This window comes from Gasterosteus aculeatus, chromosome 11, assembly GCF_964276395.1.
Source record: "Gasterosteus aculeatus chromosome 11, fGasAcu3.hap1.1, whole genome shotgun sequence".
NCBI lineage: Eukaryota > Metazoa > Chordata > Actinopteri > Perciformes > Gasterosteidae > Gasterosteus > Gasterosteus aculeatus.
The window spans coordinates 9,421,976-9,433,832 of record NC_135699.1 but is presented as its reverse complement, the minus strand read 5'-3'; the positions used below and the strand labels follow the sequence as shown (position 1 = coordinate 9,433,832).

The 11,857-nt window shown below is 39.0% G+C and overlaps 2 protein-coding genes across 3 annotated transcripts; both read left to right on the top strand.

Annotated features, from left to right (window-relative positions):
* Positions 1 to 186: 186 nt before the first annotated feature.
* On the top strand, positions 187 to 1,381 carry pet100 (PET100 cytochrome c oxidase chaperone). The gene is made up of 3 exons (XM_040189885.2): positions 187 to 340; positions 530 to 649; positions 764 to 1,381. Exons 1-3 carry the CDS (start codon positions 314 to 316, stop codon positions 851 to 853), a joined length of 237 nt encoding a protein of 78 aa, XP_040045819.1. The 5' UTR covers positions 187 to 313; the 3' UTR covers positions 854 to 1,381.
* A 600-nt stretch (positions 1,382 to 1,981) lies between these two features.
* stxbp2 (syntaxin binding protein 2) lies at positions 1,982 to 11,426 on the top strand. 2 transcript variants are annotated; one of them, XM_078083658.1, is made up of 19 exons: positions 1,982 to 2,256; positions 4,438 to 4,487; positions 4,573 to 4,654; positions 4,948 to 5,024; positions 5,131 to 5,206; positions 5,343 to 5,446; positions 5,724 to 5,872; positions 5,953 to 6,037; positions 6,604 to 6,734; positions 6,868 to 6,975; positions 7,244 to 7,301; positions 7,402 to 7,467; positions 7,860 to 7,940; positions 9,040 to 9,181; positions 9,285 to 9,391; positions 9,483 to 9,581; positions 9,659 to 9,744; positions 10,554 to 10,711; positions 10,811 to 11,426. In XM_078083658.1, exons 1-19 carry the CDS (start codon positions 2,220 to 2,222, stop codon positions 10,888 to 10,890), a joined length of 1,776 nt encoding a protein of 591 aa, XP_077939784.1. In that variant the 5' UTR covers positions 1,982 to 2,219; the 3' UTR covers positions 10,891 to 11,426. The 2 variants fall into 2 exon arrangements, with proteins under 2 accessions (XP_077939784.1, XP_040045794.1); XM_040189860.2 differs by having other exon boundaries at positions 10,551 to 10,711.
* The last annotated feature ends 431 nt before the right edge of the window (positions 11,427 to 11,857 follow it).

The window sequence follows — 11,857 nt, the reverse complement described above, 5'->3', positions numbered from 1 at the left end:
GAAAGAAATCAACATTTTGCAGCGCCCCTCGGTGGACAAACCCCGGACCTTTTTTTTTATCAAACCAAAGGTCAGCTGTAATCATATTTTAAACCCTCCAGATTGTATCTCATCAAGGAGATAACATTGTACACAATTAAATGTGATGAGTGTGTCTAATTTTCAACTGTGTTATAAATATATTTATTTCCGACAAGATGAGCGCATGCGCCGTGGCTTCCAAGTCACCAACCCGGAAGTACTTTGAAGGTCTTGTGGCGACGTTGGACGTTAGATAACATTTCAATGTTGTGGTTCCAGTGCCGATGCTAAAATGGGTGTTAAAATAGAAATGTTTAGAGTAAGTACCAACCTTTTTAAAACAACGTCCGTGTGAAGGTATTATCCATTAGTTTTGTTAATTTAAAATCACTCAAATTGCTCCGAGCGTCCGTGCTTCGATCTGGCTAAAGACTACCATCATTGTTCGTTTAAGTGCGGTCACGTTTACCACGATCGCTCACTTGCGGATCTATTTGTCTTTGAGCAGATGATGCTGTATCTTTCCTTTCCCGTGACCATGTTCTGGATCTCGAATCAAGCGGAGTATTTTGAAGAGTACATTGTAAAGAGGAAGAGGGAGATCTTCCCCCCAGACGACGAACAGCGCGTAAGTTTTTTTATTGACTTAAATCAGGCTAATGATAATTTCTTAAATACGTCTGATAAAACTACGGATGTAAAGCACAATATGTGATCATGATTGTTCTATGTTCATTTGCAGAGGAAAGAGATGGAGGACTTCAAAGAGCGAATGCGCGCCCGCAAGGAGCAGCAACTATTAAAGGCACTGACAATGGGTTCTGAGAATTGAGAATTATCTGTTAAAGAGATGCTTTTATACAATTTACACCACTGCTGGAGGTTCATCTGCCCGTATTTGTTGGGTAAAACGAAAACTGGTGGGACTGCAGTAAGAGCATGACACATGGAAATCTTTGAGTACACTCCTAATATGCCTTTGAGCTACATGTGTCATTGAATCTCACTAGGAACACTGGAGTTGCCTGAATTCTTTGTATTTAAATGACTGGTGATTTGTTGTGATTGCATTGTCATCAAATAGTTATTTGAGTAGTTTTCAGAATCTATATCCTTTTTATTTATGTGTTTATTGTTTTAGAACATTTGATCACAGCGATGCAGCGATTTAGCATTTTTGGCAACAATAAACCTGCATTAATACCAAAGCAAATCTCCATGAACTCTTGAATTGAGCACACATAATTTTTCGTGGGACAGAGATGATAGTACCTATTGCTCTTATTCTTTAATTCACCATCTTGGTAACCTTTTATTTGTGTTTTGGGTTATTTTGTTGGGAAATAAAATTTCAAAATTCCCTAGATTTTCGGTGAGTTCTTTACTCGTGCTGCTTTCATTGTAGAGGGAAATCACCTCACTGCACCAGAGATGATTCAATTGGGATAGAATGACATTAAATTATGACCATATTTTATTGGAAATGATCATAGTTTAAAATTATGTTTATTGTTATGCACCAATCACCCAGCCACATTAATTGTGTGTGTAACATACTTATATTACATACGTAATAAAACGTTTCCCATTCAACACCATATGAACTGGCATGATGGTGGTATGACATATCTTATGTTTCGAGAGTGCCATGTTTGGCTTGTCCAGACGCTCTTAAGTCTTGGATGTGTCCTGACTTAGCTTGCAAACTGCTGAATTTCAAATTCATCGTGTTGAAGTGATTTCTCCAAAGTATTACTCTCAAATATATTTAGCAGTACAAAATTAGCCTCTTAAAAGTCCCCCAAATAGGTCTCAAAAAGGCACAAGTAAAATCGATTATTTCTTTTTTCATTACTGCCATTCAATTGGGAAGTTATTGCATTTCATCATGCCATTGTCAGACTGATAATTGTCCACTGGTTCCAATAATAAAGGCGAAAGCGCGGAATTGCAAAGGCTTGATTCAGGACTAACACACGTGCGACAACGACGTTGCTTAGTTTATATCAATATTTTTTTTACAATTGTTTCAAATAGGTTACAACACAACGTCGGGGTTAAAGCGTATGAGACGTATTCAGGCAATTGCGGCATCGGGCAACAGAGGGCAACGTTTCACCGCCGACTCGAGCTCGAGTCACGCAGACTTTTAACAACAAGGAAGCGAGCGACTCAGCGGGCGACACATCGCCGACAAGATGGCACCGAGCGGTCTGAAGGCGGTAGTTGGAGAAAGTAAGTCACACATGCGTTTAATCGCCGTGTCCGCTGTGGCCTCAGCTGAAACAGACGGGCTGTCGGCTCGAGTTGTCTCGTTTTGGAGCTCGATCAATTGACAAAGAAGCAAACGTCGCGTTATTAACTCCGCTGCGGACCTCGGTTGGACTTCGGGTTCTTCCTGTTTCAGTCCTAATTGCGACGCTAGCCCGAGCCGGAGGAAACGATGTCACCGCAAACAAAGTGGTTCATTCACTGTTGCGTTGTGTTGGTGACACAGGGGGCCGAGGAGAAACGGGTGGTTTGTTGTTGTTGTTGGTGGTGGATGTGGAAAAAGTTGCGGCGTCAGTGTGTCGTTGCGACCATTGTCGTGACAGTCCAAGCTACAAGCTAACACGAGCAAGCTAACCACGAACAGGAAGTCCCAAACACTTGGAAAAGACTAAAGTATTGAGCTGTTTTTTAAGTTGACTATTATAGCAATATTCACGTTTCGTTTTTACTAATAGTCCCAACTATTGTTTCAGTAACGTCAAATTATCTATTGTGCTTTTAAAGACGACTTAAATCTTGATACACAAATCCAAAGACCCATAACGTTAATTGTAAGGGCTATTTAACGTTACGCATATTTGATAAACAATTGCATTATGTTGTTCTGAACCACTTCAATTTTGAACAGCTGAATTGTTAAATTTACCTTTCTTTGATCACCAATGCAACCTTCTCATTAGCTAACAGCTAACTGGAGGACTGTTGTGGGAACACACCTGCCACACGTATTTGCTAAACTCTACCATTGTGTTCTACTGTAACCTTGCCCAGGACTTGCAGATCAGGCCAACGTTTACTTGTTTACAATAGGCCCATTTATAACTGAGTTGCTGCTGCTTGCTGTTCATTCTTATTTTAATTGCCACTGATTTGTTTGATGATGGGCTTAGGAAGATTTGTGTGCGCAGTTCTTATGAGCTTGATCTAATGTTTGGAAGTATTGTTGTCCCCCCCCCCCCCCCCCCCCCATGTTAAGTTTAGAATAGGATGGGGGAAAGCGCAGGCCCTCTTTTCCACTTTACATTCTCACTATAATGCCGAATAAGTTATGCGACCGAGTAAGGCAGACTTGTGACGGAATAAAGTAAAATGACAGCTTTCTAGGAGAGGCAAGACCGGCTTATGCCTGGCAATTGCATATATTTGAAAGATTAACAAATATTTAGGGTACGATTTTAAGACAGCAGAAATCGCTTGATGGTCTGCTTTAATCTGGAAGCAGCCAGTTTCAGGTAGTCATTGTTTCCAGTGGCCCTTTTAGGAGATGGTTTGGACATGGTGTCAGCGATTCACCTTCCACGTGGTTCTGGCAGAGAGTTTTATTTTGTTGAATGCATGTTGGTACAGACTAGATTGTAGTTATTCTTCTCCGCAGTCCTGACCCACAAACAAATATAACATATCTAGTATCCACACAAATATTTCAAAGCCACACCCTCCTTTTAAAGGGAGGAAGTGGTTGAATGTTAAACTGAGGTGGTAAGCCATGTGTATTTATGATGGCCTAAACAATATCCAGACTAATGGATATTTGTTTTATGGAATAGCGCCCTTGGTATGTTGGTTGGTATGTTTTTATTCCAGGGCATTTTGGACAGGATGGTCCACTTCCACAATGGAACTCTGCTGGAAACCTTCAGTTTTGCTGTTGGTTTTACTTGATAGTGGCACACCTCAGCTGTCGTGCCTATAAAGACACTTGGCAACTTTGCTTTTGTCTGATCATCTTACACTATCGCATAAGGAAGTTGCATCCATCCGACTGAGTTAGTAAATACAAGTTTACCAAATATGGGTTTGTTTAAAGAAAGTTCCTGGTTGAGACGGTTTCTGTCGCAGTCAACCGTCACATCTTTTCATTAGGTTAAAATGAAATGTCAACAAATTTCAAATGAACATTTCCATTGCTCTTTTTTAAATAGGCATAGAAGAGAACATTTCCGCTTCTCTTTTTTGCTTTTTAGCCAATGACCCGCAAATAAACATCACTCTTTGTCTACAAGTAAAGAGGAATATGGGTCTATGCCAGATATTTTCATATTGGACTCATTGCTAAAAATGATATTTACCTTTTTTGTGCAATGCAAGAAAGTTCTTTTAAATCCAACTTTTCTGTAATCATACATGCATTTAATTCTTCTACAGAAATCCTCAATGGGGTCATAAAGAGTGTAAAGAAGGAAGGAGAATGGAAGGTAACGGTTGCTCAATCGGATTGAAGAAATCCCCAAATTTTATCAGCCTGAATTTACAACATCTGTCTATCTCGTGTTTCTCCAGGTTCTCATCGTGGATCACATGAGCATGCGAATTCTCTCCTCTTGCTGCAAGATGTCAGACATTTTGGCAGAGGGGGTGACCAGTAAGTATGCAGATAATCAACGACATACAAATGGATGGCCGTGATATTTCTCAACTTCCCAATATCCACTGTCCACACTATATGAATACTCACTGATTTATTTAATAAAAATGACCCGATCTCCTTGGCCTAATTGAAAGAATTTCTCACGGGAGACTGATGTTTGAGTTCATGCCAATACTCACTGATTAAGGTTTTTCACTTAACAAGGTGACGTTGTGTTTGCAGTTTCTGTATGATCCAGTCAATTTTTTTGAGATTTCATTTAAAATTCTCTATTTTATCCTTTTCAGTTGTGGAGGACATCAATAAACGCAGGGAGCCCATCTCTAGTTTGGAGGCCATTTATTTGATTTCACCTGTTGAAAAGGTCAGCTGTTGCCCTTTTCTGCCTTTTCTCCTAACAAGATCTCCTGTGTCGATTGTTTGATTTGTTTTCATTATTGTAAAATTTTAAAATTTGTTTTCAATTCCAGTCCGTTCGTGCTCTCATTGACGACTTCAAAGACGCTGCCTTCACTTACAAAGCCGCACACATCTTCTTCACCGATAGTAAGATTGTGTTTGTGTATCTGTGATACATATCGTTTATCATTCATTTCACGTTGAAGTTTCCGAGAACAAAAACAGTGTTTAGATCTGTAGGAAACCTACTGACTTTTTTATTTATGCTCGCTTGCTTCCACAGCTTGTCCAGATGGTCTTTTTGCAGAGATTGGAAGATCCAGAGTTGCCAAGGTTGTCAAGACTTTAAAGGAGATCAATGTTGCTTTCCTCCCATACGAGTCTCAGGTAGGGAATTGTACCCTCTTTACTTTTTATTATTTCATCCATATTGTTTCTTAATCACTTTGATTGTACTTGATCTGGCCTTGGAGCTTAATGCTCCATTTTGTTCAACAGCTAGTCGCTAGTTTTTTGTGTCATATTTGGTTTTACCACTGTGGTGGATTTTCACATTGAATAATTTCTAAGTTAATATGTAAATATAGCTATTGCAGCTTGATTGTTGTAAACATAAATGATTTGTTTAAATTGAGGCAGACCTCAAACCCTTTCACCCCTACAGGTATTCTCCCTGGATGATCCAAACTCCTTGTACTCCTTCTACAGTTCAAAGCCGAATGAAGGAAAAGAAAAAATGATAGAAACTCTGGCAGAGCAGATCGCGACACTGTGCGATACACTCAAGGAGTACCCTGCAATACGTTACCGCAAGTACGAAAGCCTTTTATAAAAGTCGACTGAAGGTAGCTTTCCACTGAATTTGCAGATTGAGTGCTTTTTATCTCTCTAAGGGGACCAGAGGAGAACGCTAGACTGGCTGATGAGGTCTACCAGCGCCTGACTGCTCACAAAGCTGACAACCCAACCATGGGGGAGGTTAGGAACTCCTCAGATCAACCTCCACAACAATTCTTATGTGTATTAATAGAATTATCTGCTCTAAATTCGTACTCTGCTTTTTTTCCTGCTGCACAAACTTTTCTGCATAAGAGAATAGACTTCCTTTGGGATTCGGCAGCTCTTCACCGTCACACTTTGAGGACGTTTCTATGGTTTCCAGGTTTTAATTCCTGTTTCTTTCTCACGCTTTGCTGGACCTTCCATTTCTTTTCTTTCTCAATTTCAAATATTTTAGCTGGCAATTTCCTAATCCTGAGATGGGTCTTAACAGGCATGTATTACTGTTTCCCTACCTCTAAAGTGCAAAACCAGGCTTTGCTGTCTAAACATTCTCCTCAAACATTATTTCCTACTGTACTTAAATATTTAGCTGAAATGCTGCCTCATACTTCATCATGCCATAATGTATGTAATTTGATAAGACCTTTACCTGCACGATTTACAAAAAACTAACGGCCGTATATTTCATGCATACTGCCTACTTCCTCTACTTGACATTTGTTTAGTCTTGAATGGAATCCCTTATGTTCATTGGTTTTTAGGGTGCAGACAAGGCCCGTTCCCAGCTGCTCATTGTTGATCGTGGGTTTGATCCCATCTCACCTATTCTGCATGAGTTGACTTTCCAGGCAATGGCCTACGACTTACTGGATATCAAACAGGATATCTACAGGTGAGTCTGCGTGGTATTGCATATAGACTGCTGCACATTTGTTTTACCTGATCAGGGACATCTGTGTTGTCTTGGGCATATCATTTCTCCAGTCAATTTTGTTGTATGTGTGTACTTGTTTCATTTTTTGAAGTTATCAGTCAACCGGCATTGGGAATTCAAATGACCGAGAAGTGTTACTGGACGAAGATGACGAGCTCTGGGTTGCGCTTAGACACATGCACATTGCTGATGTCACAAAGTAAGTCTGTCAAAACTAAAATGAGAGGGCCACTCGTGTCCTCGTCATCCTTCCGAGCAAGCAATGGTCATTTTAATGTTACAACTGAAACCTAGCACTAAATTGTACACTATACTAATGTTAAATCAGAAAACTTAATGGAATGACCAGGGATGTCTGTATAAATCTTCAGTGTTCCTACAAGGTAACATGTGGAACCGGTTCGGTACTTTTAAACAGTAAACATATTCCTGCGCAAGGTGACCATTTTCAAAACCTACTGTTACAGGAAAGTGACTGAGCTTCTTCAGACCTTTTGCCAGAGCAAGAGAATGAACACCGACAATGTGAGTTGTCACGCAGTTCTCATTTTGATTTAGTTCTTATTATTAGCTGGTAAATGGTATAAGATGAGGGCTACGTTTATGTCATGTCTTACATCCCCAGGCCAACATAAAAGATCTCTCTCAGATGTTAAAGAAGATGCCCCAGTACCAAAAGGAGCTGAGCATGGTGAGTGCAATGAAGATAAACTCTTTACTATTATTATTGTCATCTAAAGATCATGCTTCTATTGTTCAGCAAGTTCTGCGAACCGTTCAAGATCAGGACGATACACCGCAGTTTATTTCCCCTATATAATGATTTTGAACTTCCTGTATGATGAGACACTTCTAATAGTTATTAATCGGTTCGTTTCAACGGGTCCTAAATGTTGCCCACATCCCTGTTAATTTTCCCATCCATTGATGGCCTTTCATGTCAAGAATCTCTGGTGTAGGTCCAGAAAACCTTCCATCAGAGTTGTCAGTGTTGCCTGTAGCTTCAAGAAAAATGTTTCCTATCATGGGCAGGTTGTATTAATACCACAAGTTAAATTCATAATAATCCTTTTTCATTCACAGTACTCCACTCACCTGCACCTAGCCGGAGCTTGTATGAAGACCTACAAGGCCTCTGTTGATAAGCTTTGCGAAGTGGAACAGGTCAGTACGCTTTTGAGGTTTACAATTGAAATGAAATAAATTACATTTTTTCGCTTATACTTTTGGAGGTCAGGTTTAAGATTCTTGTACTTATTCTGCTTGTGCATTGGTGTTGGAAAAAACCGTCTAGTTTTTATATTTGTTGTGACGTCTTTATTTATAGCTCGACTGGTCTTTTTATATTTAACGTAGATTTATCATATTGCATAAGAAGCTTGGGAGGGGACATCGGATATGCTGAAGAAGCTGTTATGTTATTACTGTAAAGGCACTTAATAACACATGTTCTACTGAGTAATGTGGAAATCCTTCCATCAATATGAGCCTCGGATAAAGCCCTGTTTCAGACCAGTGTCGAGCCCCAATGTGTTGTTTTTATAAGCCAGACATGCTTTGTGTCCTTGAAAGGAAGTTTAATTCCACATTTAGTCAAGTAAGAGTCCAAAGCACACAGGAAATGTTAAGCAAGTGACAACGGGACCTTTTTATGAGTGAATCACTCAACTGTCCTAATGGAGTGTCAGCTTGTCTGAAAGCTGCTTCTTTAATCCAATGGGCATGTTTTGGCTCAAAGATGGATCGTGTGATCTAACCAGCACAGCTCCTTGTTGCCTGTCATTTAGTTTTATTGCTCTCCATTGTTTGGCCAACCCAACACAATGTCTTTGTGTAACGTTGATAACGGGACCATGTGCTCTATTTTGACGTGCTCTTCGCAGCCATTCATTGTTATCGATTGGCTCTTACAATGTCGTCCACATTAAAGCCTAATAATAGTTTCCAGGGGAGTCACACATCACCCAAGATGAGTATAAAAGCAAATTCAATTGGCCACCGTTTATTGTTTGTGACATAGTTATTGGATTACAAATAAAATGTTTACTCTGCAATCTAGTATAGTGTCAAATAAACTCAAACCTTTTTAAAGTAGTCTGTGATGGCTCTGATCCTTTTCACTAAACATTTTGCCAAGATACACATATTTAATAAGATTTAAAGGTTCTCTGTCCTCCCTCTGTCAGCTGCCCTGTGAGTCGGCTGACAGACGTATTTGAGGTTTTAGTTGAAGTTAATGGTTAAACACAAGCGCTTTCCGCAGGACCTGGCAATGGGAGAAAATGAGGAAGGGGAACCTCTAAAGGATGCCATGAAGAGCATCGTTCCTGTGCTCCTCGACAATGAAATCAAGGCCTATGACAAAATCCGCATCATCCTGCTGTACATATTCCACATGAAAAAAGGTGCCACTTTGTTAAAACTCTGCCTATTTCAACTAATAGAATAATTTTAAACCCGATTCTTGGATTGGACTGACTATTTCTGCATATCTGGTTATTCATGTAGGAATCGGGGAGGAGAACCTCGCCAAGCTCATCCAGCACGCAAACATAATGGCCGACAGCAACATCATCAACAACCTGCAGAACCTGGGCTGCAACATTATAGCTGGGGTAGATGTCTCGATTGCACTTTGGTTACAGTTATACAAATATAATTTGTTTCCCCTGTGTATTTGTTTCATGTTGTTGTGGTGTTTGTCAGGGCCGCAATGCTGGGATAACACTGCCGGAGCGCAAGCAGCGCACAGAGAGCACCTACCAGCTCTCGAGATGGGTTCCCATCATCAAAGACGTCATGGAGGTATTAAAGGCAAAGCGAGGTTTCTGAGGTTTCTACTCTTTGCCCTCAGATTTTGACACTGTGTCTCTGTAACGCAGAATGCCATAGAGGACAAACTGGACCGTAAGCAGTGGCCATTCATCTCTGATCCTGCGCCCATCAACACGACCCAGACAGCGGTCAGGTAGGTGCTGCTAGAAACAGAAATGCATCAAATTTGAACTGAACAAAATATTGGTTACATTTTTTTAAAAATATACCTTTTTATTTCCTTTATTTTCATGCCGTTGATATTTGTTCATTAGTTTAGTTCTATTAATTTCTTTGCTTTGCACATATATATTTCTGTCATTTGTCTCTACAAATGAGGTTACTATCACCACACAGAACATGTTTTTGGCCATAACTCAAGAATTTTTATAATAATTTTGACAAATTTTCAATAACTTCCAATTATGAGACAATTGCATTTTGGTAGAATATGGATGTGGTTGGCAGAAGCATTCAAACACCATTTGCAACAACATTATTAACTGGGGTAGCACACAGATTAATTCTGTCAAATAAAAGCTTTTATCTGATTTGGAGCCAAGTTTGAGGTGAAGCATCAAGGGAAAAAAAAGATCAATTAAACCACTTTTGCTTTGAATACTTTAAAATCCCGCAGGTAATTCCTATCCCGATGGCCTAGTTTCTAAAACACTAATGGTCTGGATTTACTTATAATCTGCAATATTCAAAATGCTTGTCCCCTTCCTTCTTAGAAAAGTGCATAATTTAAAGCGAGTAGTTGTTAATGATATTAACATAATAATGTAGAACGGCTCTATATAACCCGACACAACGGTTCAAAACAAGGTTAATATGATGTCTTAACTCACACTATGAAACCGATGAGAAACGGAAGTGAGCAAAACATTATGATGAAACTGGCTGCTGAGCCCATAGTTTGAATAAACTTACTTGTTGTGTAATTATTTTTTTTTACAGCAGTGCACGTTTTGGACACTGGCACAAAAATAAATCTCCAACAGAATATCGCTCTGGCCCTCGACTTATTATCTTTGTGATTGGTGGGCTGTCACATTCAGAGATGCGCTCTGCCTACGAGGTCACTCGAGCCACTGATGGGAAATGGGAAGTGCTGATTGGTAAGCAAAAGCTGTTGAGTAGTTTATCATTTTTGTCCTAAAAATACGTGTCAAGATTTTTAAATTTTCTTTTCATTCATATGACTTTCTCCATGACAGGGTCTTCTCACATCTTGACTCCAACCAGCTTCCTTAATGACCTGAAGAGTCTGGACCAAGTTCCTAATCCTGATTGTTAGATAGCGAGATCCTGAACAGGGAATTTGATGATTTGTTGCTGGTCTTCTGTTGCTGCACTGCCGACTTACAAAGTGAAACATGAGGAGAAGTCTTAGAGGAAACCTTCTTTGGGAATCTTTTGTTTTAGAATGATCTTTTGTTTTTGTTGTAAATTGTGCTCCATATACTACTGGAATTGAAATTGCATTTAAATATTTAATTTAACATCAGGACCTTGATTTATTTTACCATTCTGATTTAAATAGTTATTTCTATTACTACAATGTATATTAGTTTTCCCTTATGTTGTACTTTTAAATATGCATCACTCCCTTTAAGTTCGGACCATCTCTCACCTAAAATCTGCGTGTGTGTGTGTGTGTGTGTGTGTGTAAGCCTATAGAAGTGTAAAGTATATTCACTGATATTAAGTGTGGAAAACATTTTTTTCTTCTGCTTCTTTTTTTTGCACAATTACTAAATGCTTTAATATATTGATTGGAGTAAGTGTGCTGGATGTTTTAAAAATAAGTAATAAAAGGAAATTCACTTTAAATTGTGTGTCATTCATTAACTTCCAGTAGAGTTTAAATCAGCAAAAAATCTTTTTAACTCAAGTAATGGTAAACTTTAAAGCTTTGTCTAACGTGCAGATCCAAAATTCAAGAATGAACTTTAATGCTCAGAATGGTTTAAAATCATAGAGGACATCTTTTGATTTATTTGATCTTATTCAGCCACCTCTAACATGTTATCCATAATATTCTTAACTTCAAGAGAATGTACTCCAACTTCTCTAGTATACTGAATTATAATATAGTGAATATACTGAATCTGTTATATGATCACTATGGGCAGAGAATTTTCAGTCATAACTTTACAGCTTTCACCAATAACTATTTGGATACTTTCTAGTTCTGTTAATTACTCTCCTTAATTGGAGTACAATGTAATTTACCATTTAATCCTCACCAGTATAGAATATAA